This window comes from Gouania willdenowi, chromosome 16, assembly GCF_900634775.1.
Source record: "Gouania willdenowi chromosome 16, fGouWil2.1, whole genome shotgun sequence".
NCBI classification, from domain to species: domain Eukaryota; kingdom Metazoa; phylum Chordata; class Actinopteri; order Blenniiformes; family Gobiesocidae; genus Gouania; species Gouania willdenowi.
The window spans coordinates 29,555,499-29,569,812 of record NC_041059.1 but is presented as its reverse complement, the minus strand read 5'-3'; the positions used below and the strand labels follow the sequence as shown (position 1 = coordinate 29,569,812).

Here is a 14,314-nt window from a genome sequence, read left to right as displayed (position 1 = left end):
GGTTGGCATACAGCTATTCTAGCAGTGAAGAAGAGATGCTATGCGCTAGCAAACGGAGCTAATAGAAAAAACTTGACTTTTACCGACATTCAAGTAATATTACAGATATTCTGTAGGTGCTAAAGGGGTAAGGAATCATTTATGAACATGTTTAAGAGTAGTAGGCGATTCCGAGACGGATAAATAGATAGCGCCCTCTGCTGTTTAAAAAAAGTATTGATATGAACCGTGATACCAGTAATCAATTTTTAACTGCCTTACGAATAATTGTTATATCCCTAATTTGCACCCATCTCAATTTGTTCTAAGAACCCCAGAAACATAGTATTTGAGGTTTATTTACCCAAACTCGCCTGTTTTCTGGAGTTTTTCGTCATTTGAAAAGTAAATTTCGTGACTCTTCTAAAAATGGGCTGTTTTTGGGCCTTCATGCATATGCATGAGTGGGCATGTCTGTAGACAAAGACTTTATGCCACAGCTTTATTACCATAGCAATTTTATTTTGCTATCCACACACTTGTTATTGTTTTCAGCCAAAAAACTGCACATTACAGTCAAACTCATGGCTATTTAAGTGGCTATTGTGATTGTGAGTCAGACAAAATATGCTTCAGTGTGTGTGGAATAACAAGAGAGGAAGGAAACAGAACTTCTTCAAATTTGGCCCTCTAAATAAGGCTTAAGGAATGTATATCACTGCAGCAAAACCATTATAAAGTGATTTTTTTCATAATACTGCCCCTTTAATACTTCAAAAACCCATTGTATGTAGTACCAGTACCTGCACAGGCAGATCGCATGAGGGAAGACAGAACACCATCAGTCCACTCATTAGTAGACAGATTATTTTCTCCATACAGCTCTCCCAGACTCATTGCCTTTGGATTGAGAGGATAAACCTGTCGAGCAGTAGTGATAGAGACATGAAGGGGGACTTAAGAAGGACACAAACAAGTTCTCAGATACAGTTGTACAACATCAATACAATGCACACCCTGAGTTTCTAATCCTATAGGTGAAAGGATTCAAAACAGTTAATGTTGGGAGGAAAGCTGACAGTACACATTCATCATCTTTGCAGGTCGTTTTTTCAAACAATAGTGTTCCCCTTTTCATTCACACCCACCTGGACAAGCTGAAAACCCGGCACGCCTTTCTGGTGCAGAGCAGTGAGGGCGCCCTGCAGAGTTCTCCAGGTGACGCTCTTTGCACTTCCTGTTTTACCAACCAGCATACAGGAATGTCTGGAATTTTTGGTCTCATACAGTTGGATGACTTTGGTCATTGCAAACGGTGTCACCTGCAAATTATTCCGATGAAGCTCCGCCTCTATAGTATTCTTTAACTGCAACAAAATTGAAGCATAAGGCAAATAGCAGCTGAAATCATATGATGTATGCAATACAATAATTTGGAAGAATGCTGTATTTCAGTGCTGCCTTGAATCTACTCACCGTGTCATATTCAATATTGGGGGTTTCCATAGAAGGAAACAAGTCCTGCATGATTCCGTTGAACAGCGGCAAATCAACAGAGGTCAGCTTGGCAATGTTCATGTCCTTCATTGCCATAAGCAGGATCTGAGAGCAGAGATACAGAAGCACAGTATTCGTGACTCCACTCTAACAGAGGCTGCCTTAGTCGAGGTAAGTAAGCTGAAATCATCTAAAGTGTGGGGTTTTAGGCGGAGATTGTTTTTTCTTTCTTTCTTTCTTTCTGATCAATGACAGTACCGTTGTTAAAGTGATAGTGATCATTTTGGTGTTTCGGTGTGTGGATATTCTGTTGATTGCTTTTTCAACCTGATATAATAATGACCAGTCATTGTTATCTCTTGAGGAAACAAGGATATTGGAGGTGAAAGAAGAAAAGGTATGAAAAGTGAGACCCACTTCTTCATCGACAATGTTAGGGCATGTGCGGCGCTTCCTTCCAGCAAAGCGAAGCAGTGAGGTGAGAGCACGCAGGCCAAAGTCATAGTGATCTTGCTTAGACAGCTGCTGCATCGATAGGGAGTAGAGGGTGAACACTTTCTTAGCAAGGACCTAGGAGGACAAACAAGGCGTTAAACCAGTCTTCATATTTATTTCAGTTCAATTCTCCACAAATGAAGCACTCCATTGATTGGTTGCTAGTTGTACCTTGCAATTGGTAAAGCCTTCACTAAACAGCAGGATCTCAGCTATTAGAGTAGAATCTGGAACCACCATTGAGATAGGTCTGAACATTGACTTGAGGTTGTCAGGAAGTTCAGTGCGACCAGCGTAACCTAGAGAAAGACAAACACCAAAAAACTATTTCTCTGAAATTGGGACATATTTCCTTCTGACTGTACATGAGGAAAACAACCCAAGAGTATGTGACATCTTTTGTTTCCTACCAGGATTCATGGTGATGAAGATGCCACATGACCTGACCAGACTTATTTGCTGTCCTTCAAACTGGAATTTGGACTTTCCTCTTGATAAAGCAGATAGAATGGAGAGGATCTGCTGTGCCACCACTGACAGCACCTCAATGTTGATTCTGTTGAACTCGTCAAAGCATCCCCATGCTCCTGTCTGCTCAGTAAGGACAGAAACTTACTGGTAAAAACATGTTAGATTTTTAGGTTATTAACTTGTGTTCTCAGCAGTTTATTCTTACCTGAGCGAGGCCTGAGTACATGCGCCCCATGGATTTGTAGTCCAGTCCTTCGGAGCAGTTGACGATAATGACATACATGCCAAGAGCTTTGCCCAAGTCCTTCACTGTCTCTGTTTTTCCAGTTCCCGCAGGGCCTTTAAGAGAACCTCCTCGATGAAGATGTAGTGCTGTGGTCAGGGTCATGTAACACCTGAGAGAGAGAGAGAGAGAGAGAGAGAGAGAGAGAGAGAGAGAGAGAGAGAGTGAGTGAGATTACATACAATGGAATTACATTTGGGTTTGAACACTGTGCAATTATCAACCACATAAAAAGAAAGAGAAAAAGACCAATCCAGTGGTGATACTGCATGTTTTTGTCTCCCGATTATTTGATCGTGACCTGTCGGTAAGTGGAGTGATGACAAGTCTTCCAGAGTTTCCCAGGTACTCGTAGCCATATTTAAAACTGGTGTTGGTTTGTCGGATTATGCAGTTGAGTCCACCAGGTTGGGACTAAAATAAAAGTGAATCAACAAGTTTAGTCATGGTGTAACAGTAAACAGATCTCAAAAATGTATCTCAGGCAGTTAATGAGGACCGATCAATAAAAGATGGAAGGTCGCTTAAACATTTCTTAAACTTTCTGAGGTTGATTCAACCTAAAACTGTGTATATTTATCCAATACCTTGGAGATAATAAGAACATGGAGATATTGACAAAATTCTAACAAAATATAGATGTTATGGAAGATTCCATTAAATTTTGGAGGGGAAGACCCCCATCTCTTATCAATTTTTTTTTTTTTCCTAATCGATCGATCTTTATGAAATTTTATTCAGGTATATTAGGTTGGTTATTCTATTAACCAATCAAAGTACTGTACATCCAGATCAGATCTGGATTGAGCACTTCATCCTGATATTTAAAAAAGAAAATTGGGGTGCCCATACATTTAGACTTACTGTATCATTATTAATGGGATAAAAATTCCTTACAAGCCTAAAGTGTGAATGTTCATGGTGTAATGATAACTGCGCATATCTGGCAAAGAGGAGATTTGGTGCTTGGTGAAGGTATGTGATCTCTGAGTGCTCTTGTTACAAATGTCATTTGATTTTTTCAAACCACTTTTCTAAATAATATCGTTTTTCTTCATTTTAAAAGAAACTTAAGACAGATACTGTTTAGTAAGCTAGCACGTCATGTTTTTGCTTGTAATTTGGATTGTATACAGTACATTTGAATTTAATTTTGATCTTGTAGTTGTCCTTTTGTCTGGATTGTCTCCTGTTTACTGTTGTTTGCTTCCCGCAGAGCTTACCTTCTCCCAGTAGAGTCGCAGTTGACATAGCCACTCAAAGGCATTGATGTCACTACAGCCTGCCTGGGCCAGCTTATTAATAACATCCCGAGCATGGACCTCCACTGTAACCAGCGCTACGATTTTAAGACGCAGCACTTCAGGAAGGTTTTCCCGAATGGTTTTTGAATAGCCCTGCAGCAGGGAGATCTGGGAAAGAACAGTTTAACACAAGAGTCCAGGATGCATGTTCGGTTATTATTGGCTGCGAGTGACTGCACAGACACTGGCTTTAAAAACAAGCTTTGACTTGAAAGACTATATACAACTACACAGTTAGTTTCAACGACTTTCAATCAGGTGAAGAGCAGTCAAGCAAACCTGTTTCATCTTCATTGTACTAAGGGAAGTCTTATCAGCCCTCTCTTTACACATATTTAGAGCTTTAGTGACATCGGAGGTCCACTTGATCTGACTGGCTGTGATCACAACCTACACACAAAAAAGTACACGACTGTTACAAAAATCAATATAAGCTCCACTTCTTGTTATAATTCCTTGGCAGCTATATTAAGCACTTTATGAAGTTTTTTAGATTCTGCAGTTGAAATGATACAACACAAGCAGACTGCGTACCTGTCCTGGCCAGGCTTTGACCCACTTGTCTCGTGGTCCTGTTATCTTCTTTAGATCTTCCAGGCAGTCATTTAGGCAATCTTTGAGAGTAATCTGCATCATCTTCTCCAGGTCACAGAGCCAAACCTATTGTGTATAAAATAAATAATTGTTATCTTCTGTATGAGTAGGACAATTCAGTTTTATCACAAATCTGTATTAGATTAATATAGTAACTGTTATTGAGTGGTACCTCAACAGGTTTGTCCAGCGAGATGGGCTGAGAAAACTGAACATTCTCTCCATCAACAGAAAACATTTTATCAGCATTTGTTTTACCCTGAGCCTAAAAATCAGACACAAAACACACACTTCACGTTATTTGTTTATCACACATTGTTCTCAGGTAGAGTTGAAGTGATTGTGAATATTTTTAGCGGACTATAAAGCTGAAATGAACAAACTGTAGCTATAAATGGGAATACTTTCGATATTAATACCTTATGAACACTCAGGCTTCTGATACTGTCAAAACACTTCTTCAGATGTGGCTGCATGGCCTCTGGATTTTTTGACTGTCCAAGGATTTCCAACACATCGTCATTGGACAGGAAATAAAATCTTGGGAAGCTCTGTCTCTTGGTCTCCAGGTACAGATCCAAGGCCTTCAGGATTTCTTCCAGCTTACAGCTCATCTCTAACAGCTTTTGGAGCAAGCCTTCAAAACACAGAAATCACAGATGGCCCAATTTCCACTGGATGCGGCTCCGCTGCGTTATGTCACCGCCGCGTCACTGGAGCTATGGCAATTATTATATTCATCATCATATCATCAAATGTGTGTTCATGTGTACAATTTGTCATGTTTTAATACACAATGACTGCATTACTCTTTACACTTTTGAACAGCTGAGTCATGTTAGATTAACAGTACAGATTGTATTGTATCCACAGTGCCAGCAACTCACAGTCTCTGCTGAAGGCCAAACTCAAACTCACATGCAGATATACACGCACACACACTATCAAGGACAGATACCAGTGGCACCAGCCTTCCTCCACTTTCACTGTTGGGCATCTGACCCCCTCCTTTTTCTCCCTTCAGGGTTGGGATTTTTTCTCATATCTGTATAAAGCTTAAGCTGTGAAACTGTTAGTGAGTCCTGCATATCTGGAGCCAGGGAACAACCTTTTTGAACCATCCTGCTTAGTATACAGGATGGGACAGCGGTGAAAAACCGGATCGGTGCCGTGGCGCAGCGGAGACGTATCCAGTGGAAACCCCGGGTTAGTCTTACTTGTGTTAGGCAACAACAAAACGCAGTGGAAACACTAGTGGTTTCAAAATAAAAGCACCTCATGAGCATGGCAAAACCTCAGACACAGTAAAAGAGACAAGAAACAAATAATTCTACACTGAATTTCATAACTCTGCAACAGTAGTTGTAATAGACTAGTTGTAACCCTGGTGCCCCAAAGAAACCAAAGGGACCAGGCCAGAACCTGGCAGACACAAGTGGGCCAGGGTTTAGTAGTTTTGTAAAAAAAAAAACATTGATTCACAATTGGATCTCTGCACACGCAAACACACACACACATAGAGCTTTCATGGACACTATAAGTACTGTTAGAAATGACCATACCAGGTTGGTGTGTTCCACTCAATGCATTGTTGTCTTGATTAAGATGAATCATTATTGTTTTCCAACTAGAACTAATGTCTTCAAACTCTTCGCACTCTCGAGGCAACTGCTCCCGAATGTCTTTACCTTGAAAAATATTCTTTAGGAAAAGAAAAGCAAACACAGATGTAAGTCAATGCAACGACACCAAACAAAGCAAACTACTACACGTCCTGTACCTCCAGATAAATCCAGTGGCGTTGTACAGTGAGGATCATCTCAATGACCTCGAGAACCTGGGAAAGCTGGCGCTCCCAGCGGTCCACCTCTGCCTCAAAGGGTTTAACAAACCGGGATGCCTTCATAGTGGAGAGGATAACTTGATTATCGTCCAGGGATTGGAAAATCTCCTCTGTACTCCTGGATAAAAGAGCACATCAGCCCATCATTCCTGTGGTCAGACTACATAACACGTCTGTACCTGATGATCATTCAGGAGTCAGGACAGATTAACTTATATTAGCTAATAGGGATGTAACGATTCACTCAACTCCCAATACGATTCGATTCACGATACTGGGTTCACGATACAATTCTTTCACGATTTATTTTACAAAATGGGACTGCAGAAAAATGATGACTGAAAAATATTCCTTTTTTTGGGGGGGGTAAAAAAACTATAAAAAACTATACTGTTTTCCTTTTATTTTTCATTGTCAAAAGAATCCCTTGATCAACTATTCAAAACAATGCAATTTAACTAAAAATAAATCTTGAATGAAATAAATAAAGGAATAATACAAATGAAGAAGAAGCCTATTAATTTAAATTCTGGTTCTATAGTAAACAATGCAAAACTGCATAATAGTTCTTTTTAAAAGTGCAACTGAAAATTTATTTTGTGCCTTAACAATTGGACTTAAAAAAACAGTAATTTCACTGTATTTAGGTCAGATATTAGTTTGGACCAGCAGAGGGCTATGGTAACCCAGTGGTCGGTTGGCATGCAGATATCTTGCAGTGAAGAAGAGATGCTATGCTAGCAGACAGAGCTAATGGAAAAACGTGACTTTTACAGATATTCACGTAATATTACAGACATTTTTTGGTGCTAATGGGGTAAGGAATCACTTATGAACATGTTTAAAAGTAGAAGGCGGCCAGAAAGAAAGTATAAGCAGATTCCGCCCGCCGCAAACACTTTTGGATAGCGCCCTCTGCTGGTTAAAAAAGTACTGCGATTCAATTTTCACAGTATCGATGTGAATTGTGATACCTATGAATCGATTTTTAACTGCCTTACGATTAATCGTTACATCCCTTTTAGCTAATTATTATAATTTTCACTAATGAGAGTCATGAACAGGAAAACTTAAGATGATAAATACCATTGGAATTCCTTATGATATTAACAACTAGATCTAAAATTGGTAAAGCTTAAACTTATTTAATCTACTTTTATTTCAAGGTCATTTTGTCTTCTCCTAAATGTTTGCAGAATGTCATTTTCTCAAAGTGTTCTTAAAAAAGTCAATATCTTACTTAAGTCTGTAATGGCCTTGTTCTTTGTATGACTCTATATCCAAAATTATTTCCTCCCATGTCTTTTTTATATCTTCCAGGCCCTATGGATATAAAACAGAGACTAAAGTGAACACATATCACAGATGATTAGAGTGTGCTAGACAAGATGGGAGAACAAGAATCCTAAGAGTATCAATACATAAATTGCATATAATGTGAAAGCAATAAACACATTGAGAGTGAGAGTAGATTAATTAAATGAACCTGTTCTATGAACAGTTCTTTGGTGGAGGCACCAGATATCTCGCAGATTTTGTCAGCATACTCGTCAAGGCTGAGAGATATGATCTTCTCCAGGGTGAATTCAGTGCTGGTGTGATCAAACGAGCACTGCAGCTCCTCGCAGATCTGTTTCCAATGCCTGGGAGAAATGTTGCATTTAGGAATTACATCTAAACTTAAAACTACAGAGAGAAGTAACGAGGGCAACTGAATTGTGAATCTAGTTAGTTTTAACTAACATGCAAAATAAACATAGCAAACATTATTGGGTGAATGTTGAAAATATAATGTAATGAACTGTAGGGATTCTAATTGAAGTAAGTGGTAAAATTGTTTTATATTGACCATAACGAAGTGATCTAGCTGTTCTCCTTTTAGAACATTGTAACAGGGCTCTTATTGCAACAGGTTTGTAGCAAAAGTAGCAACAGTTTGTTGAAGATGACTATCAAGAAGATCTGTTTGTTATGAATGTGCATACTTCCTCTTAGGTTTAGTGCATATTGACATATCTGATACATTACAGTTATAATAAACATGTTCATATCTAAAGCGTAAAATGCCAGATAAATCAGGTGGCTTACCTTTCTCTCATCGCTGGGTTCCTCAGATCACCAATGAGAGGCATGATCTGCCTGAATTGGTTGATTTTCTTCTTGGAGAATTCCAATATGCCCCACTCATTATTCTACATTAAAAACAGGTTCCAAATGACAACACTTTCTACTTTGCTTGATGAAGTTTTTCATCAATCTAAAGGAATTATAAATCATATTAACATCATGGTGGCATGTTGTGACTACACGAAACACAGAAGCAGAATCTGTTGCACAAACCCTTTGTAGCAGCACTGACCTTTATGTCTCTTTTGAGCTTATGCAGTCTTGTGAACAGTTCTTGTGCTTTGATTTCCATGCTTTCCGTCTGTAGTGAAACAAACTGAACATCTTTCCAAGTGTTCCAGTTTTGATTCCATTCTTCTGTGATATCCCACGCTTGTTGCAATTGGTCTATATTCTGAATCACACATTGGCATACAGGCACAGAATAAGAACCAACACATATATCTATCCACTAACAATAGAGAGTAAATGTGTCTTGTTTAAATAATTAACAACACTGTGTCAGAACTATGTGAAGCCTCTAACCTTCTCCAGCATCCGTATACTTTTAGATGGGGGTTGTTCTATTTTGAAGAAGCCCAACCCATTCAGGATGGTGCTTTCTTCCTCTTTCAGAGCCTCCAGTTGGCTACGATACTCTGCTAATTTCTCAAAAGCCATCTCCGTACTCAGGACACTGTAAAATGGACCTGGATATGAAAATGTAAAGAGAAACAAGAGCACTCAGAGTGCAAACCACAGTAAATTCCAAATATTCTATTTCCTCTCCACACTGTAAAAGCTTGTAAAGCATTTCTATCCCAATTATTAAAAATACAGGAGGTCCAAATGTATGGACATACTGGTTATTTAAAAAATCACGATGCAATGCGTATTCTGAATCTGATCTTAATTATACTCGGTGGGGTGATTTTTCAAACTCATCCAGAATCAGTATAGTCATTAGATCGGCTACAAAAGTTGATGGAATCTTCCATAGCATGAGGTCCATCTTTGGTAAAAATGTTGTCAAAATCAGTGCCTTTGATGCCAGACAAACAAACTAATAAACACCAGTAAAAAATATTACCTCCTTGGCAAATGCAAAAAAAAAAGAAACAACAACTAGGAGCTACATTAAGTTTTTCTTGCCATTAAAACCTCAACTATGTCACAAAATAAACACAACAAAATTTGGTAACATCAATAAAATAAAAAGAAAATATATCACTGTATCTATACATTGAGATTAACCATGATTACCTCTGCTTTAGTGACCAGATTAAAGAAAATAACATGGAGAGATGTCAACAAACACACGCTTTGAAAATAGGGGTAAAACAGTAAGTGTGTGTGTGTGTGTGACCTCCAGCTTTAAACTCCTGCACAGCGGTCTCTATCTTCTTCTTGAACTCCTTGGATGAGAGCTGGAGACTGCTCTTGAGCTTCTCCTTATGTTTCTTTAACATGACATCGCTGTCAATCAACACCTGTTGGAACCACACCCACTCTCCATCCAAACTGTGCCGCATTTCCTGAACCTGTAGGTTGGATTGTAGTAAGGTTATTTGTAAATAATGCAGCACAAACCCTTCAGATTTCACTATGTGAATGGTGTGTATGTTTTATTAGCTAAATGCACAGCAGAGATAACACACCTAGAGAATAAACAAATATATTTCACCTTAAAGTGCAAAAAAGTATGGAATGTAATACATCTGTAAGTGTGTTAATGAGTGCTTACATTCTGTTCCACAATGACTTCATATTTATCCAGGATAGCAAATTGTCCATGAATGAGAGGGATTTGAGCCTCTGTCTTTGCTAAATTGCCCTGGAGATTTTCCAAGAGTTTGAGGCTATCGCTAAGCTCTGCCAGTGTTTGGGGAGGTTGCTGGAGCCTAAATAAAAGCAGTCATACATACAAACAATGTGGCAGTTAATGTTATTGGTTAAAAAGCTATTGATTCAATGAATGTATTTCACAGCAACTGTTACAAAATAAATAATCCCCCAAAAGAGTATGAAATACACATCCAACTCTTTTTTTGTGTGTGTGTTTTTTTTTTTTTTATGTGAATAAACACAAAAAACATTATATATAAGAATGCTATTGAATACCCTGTTGAATCTCATTGGTATCTTCTAGCTCAATGGTTCCCAAATCTTATGGGTTTAGGCCCCAAAAACCTTCACTTATAACAGGCTGAGACTCCAACCCAAGACAATGTTCAAAACTGGTGGAGTTTAAATAAAAAAAAAACTATTACAAAATATGAATAAGGTAACAACTAAAAAATAAGTTAATGTCTTGCAGGTAGTTTTGCTGGAGGGGGAATTATTCTCTCTTTTTCCCAATGAACTGTCTTTCAATAACTGAAAACTGCATCTTCAAAATACAAGTTAGGCAATGGTTTTGTATAAAAAAAAAGTTTAAAAACTTTAGCTGTATATGGCATTTTTAAAGACAATAAAAATTAAATGTGCATATATATTGCGACTATCATTAGGTATATAACCAAAAATATACAATTTTTTGTTGTGCATAACCTTATACAGTTGCAGGAATCTAAACCCTCTGTAAAAAGTGCAAAACCATGCTTTTTTCTTTATTAGGTCCAAGCAAATACTGCTAGGGAGTCACTCAAAAAGGGCCTTACCTACTTTTGGGTCCTGACCAAGAAAATAAGAGACTCTGTTTTAACTGCTCAAGCCAATCAGCTAGGGGATCTGTGATTTTTTTTTTGTAAATATATTTACGTTGTATTATTACAAGTGTATAACTAAATACGGGGAGCAATGCACCACTAAAACAAACATTCTTTACATGTACAGTATATGGATAATGGACATGACGTACTGTTGTATCTCTATAAAATCGTGTTTCTTCATAAACATTTTTTTCAAATATAAACACATTTTATGTTAAATACTAGACGAGTACAGGTTTCATTTTATATTTACCGTATTTTTCGGACTATAAGGCACACTTAAAATCCTTTAATTTTCACAAAAATCGGCAGTGCGCCTAATAATCAGGTGCGCCTTATATATGAAATTAACTACTGTGCTTCAACATACTGAACAGAAAAAGTGAGTGTATTGTTCTGTATTTTATGTGTTAAACCTGAACAATGTTGAGAATTATTTTTAATGAGTTGAATAAAGTTTGACTTATCTGGCTATTTTATTTTGCTTAATGCGTCTTAATAATAATAATAATAATAATAATAATAATAATAACAAACTGGTGCGCCTTATAGTCCGGTGCGCCTTATGTATGAAAATAGACCCAGTCAGACCCATTCATTGATAGTGCGCCTTTTAATTCGGTGCGCCTTATAGTCCGAAAAATACGGTACTCATTCATATAAATAATTTCTAGCACAAAGATCTTCAATATTTAAAGGCACACCGCAGACTTTTTGACCTAAAGAATTGACCCATATGAGTTATTTTAAATGATTCCTCAGGCCAATGTACAGCGCTTGACAGTATCAATGCTCCGAGCAGGGCTTCCCTCTTGAAATACCGCCCATGTAAGTTTGGAGAGATGGACCATCTTTGGCAAGATCATGGGACCGGAAGCACCCCAGCTCGACTGACTCAGCCCTTAGAGCCCATCCTTATCCTGAAGTTATAGGTCAACTACTGTCTGCATACACAATCAAAAGACAAGGGCGGGTGGCCCGACCAGGAGCAGAGCTTCAGGGGAGGCTGGGGTGGTGGCATGCCCCCGGATAGGAGTTAGGACTTAAAGGAGCTGGGCCTCTACCATGACTCAGGGGAGCTGGAGAAGGCGGGCCCTCCATGACTTGTGCCCAGAGGCGCCCAGAGTATGGGCAGTCACCCATCATGCATATTTATACAGGGGTTATATAGACCCATTTCGTGTGACGTATGCATAAAAAATTAGGTGCATGCGCGCACAGGCTCGGTACAAAACAACCAGAGAACTACTGAGGCGATGGTGCATGGGAGCGGACGGAGCGATATCTCAGTCTGGATCCAGTAAAAAGTGACCATATACGTAAAGCTGTAAATGGACTGATATGCAGACGTGGGACAGTGAGGAGCACACTTAATGTAGAGATGGAAACTCATCCATTGAAACTGATCAGAATACGTGGAAATACACGGAAACTTTAGTTAACAGGAGTACAGCAGCCCGCTCACCTGCCCATTCATAACAGTTCTAAGCATCTAGAGACTTAATGCTTTTCGGTTTTCTTTCGTATATACACTGGGTTTTTCTATCAGATATGTATAAATGTCTGGCCATTGAACATCGGGCCAGGAGCGTACATCAGATGACCACTTGTTTTCAGGAATGCTGCATTGGTTCCACAATCGATCACCTGTACTTAAAGTGAGTTTCTTAAATAAGCAACCGTGTCCTCAGGTGACAAGCTTTCTACATACTATGAACTATTTTCGAGCCTTAACAGTGGTTCATTCATTGCCATTTTTCAAACGTCACATATGTAAACAACATGTCACGTGTCCCGCTCATTCTCCAAGTTAAAACTTAATAAAACCAGTTGAGGAGCACAGTGGGACAGGAGAGACTGAGTGGACTTACCATGTTGTCCATAGAGAATGAGACAGCAAAGAAAATGGGCATACAGAGCATCGTGGATGAGTTAACGGAGCGCAAGGCTCGTCGTATGCCCTTCAAATAGTGGTGAGTGGGCCTATAGTACTTCATATTGAAATAGTGTTTGTGAACATGTGGGCCACTGTGCCAGTTTTACTCAACTTTATAGCTACAGGCTCTGAGTTGAAATGGTTAAAGTGGGTGTGGGTGCTTTGAATCTGTGTTAGTGTTCTCTCGTTTTGTTATACTTCATGTCCGTTTGATGGACTTCAAAATGACATAGTCGCTCTCTGAGGTGAGCAAACAAATGGACTGTTTGTTAATTTTTGCGACAATGCTGCAGCCCTTATGGCCACTAGGGGCACTTGACTTGAAAGTTACAGATCTAGTGCCCCTAGTGGCCAAAAGTTACATAGTGTGCCTTTAAGTTGTAAAGTAAAGAATAGGTCAGTCCTTTGACATTTAGGGTTACAAATGGCAGTAAAATGTGTCCTTGCAAGGGGTCGCTGGATATAGAAAGTTTGAGAGCCCCTGGTTCAAGCATGTTTGTACATATAGCAAAGTATACACAGACCAAACTTATACATGATGTATTATACATCGGAGTAGCCTTGAAAATAAACTGTTTTTTTAATGTCTTACTTTTTGGCGTTGTCTTGCAGAGAGACAAAAACTTCTTGTAGGCGGGTGCTGGCGATGTAACTGAGCAGCTCGGTAAACTTGGTTTGCCACTCACTGCAGTGCTGCACCACTGAAGACTTGAGCAGTGTACAGTCCACCATGACAAAGCGGATGTTAAATACGGTCTCCTCTTGTTGAACGGTGTATGACTTCTCTGTGTACCTAGGAATTGATAACAGTGCACTCATGAGGCGTAGAACGGGGTAGAGTAACCTACTCCTGCAGCAAGGCAAATAGTTTTGGAGAGTACCTGTGTATATCTGCATCAAATGATGACACTGTAGGATTAAGTCTGTGGTAACGCTGTATAAAGGAATCCTTGTTAACCTCCCAAATGTCTCTGTATTTGTCCCATGTCTTTAAATATGCCTGGAGGTGGTTGGCATTGGCTGCCATCACTGTTTTAATTGCAGCCTGAATCTTTATTATTTCTTCATCCTTCTCTATTAAATCAAAGAACACAT

At 39.0% G+C, this 14,314-nt stretch overlaps 1 protein-coding gene across 1 annotated transcript in view; it reads right to left on the bottom strand.

Moving 5' to 3' along the window:
• Positions 1-14,314, bottom strand: part of dnah2 (dynein, axonemal, heavy chain 2) — a 63,821-nt gene that overhangs the window by 34,967 nt on the left and 14,540 nt on the right. Inside the window, 24 exon segments of the mRNA XM_028470712.1 lie at positions 783-900; positions 1,128-1,346; positions 1,456-1,581; positions 1,894-2,046; positions 2,143-2,270; positions 2,382-2,562; positions 2,648-2,837; positions 3,027-3,139; positions 3,949-4,137; positions 4,309-4,419; positions 4,564-4,689; positions 4,796-4,888; positions 5,043-5,260; positions 6,186-6,324; positions 6,404-6,584; positions 7,707-7,789; positions 7,953-8,109; positions 8,555-8,658; positions 8,826-8,987; positions 9,119-9,282; positions 9,939-10,113; positions 10,317-10,473; positions 13,812-14,012; positions 14,101-14,293. Coding sequence (XP_028326513.1) covers positions 783-900; positions 1,128-1,346; positions 1,456-1,581; positions 1,894-2,046; positions 2,143-2,270; positions 2,382-2,562; positions 2,648-2,837; positions 3,027-3,139; positions 3,949-4,137; positions 4,309-4,419; positions 4,564-4,689; positions 4,796-4,888; positions 5,043-5,260; positions 6,186-6,324; positions 6,404-6,584; positions 7,707-7,789; positions 7,953-8,109; positions 8,555-8,658; positions 8,826-8,987; positions 9,119-9,282; positions 9,939-10,113; positions 10,317-10,473; positions 13,812-14,012; positions 14,101-14,293 — 3,681 coding nt within the window.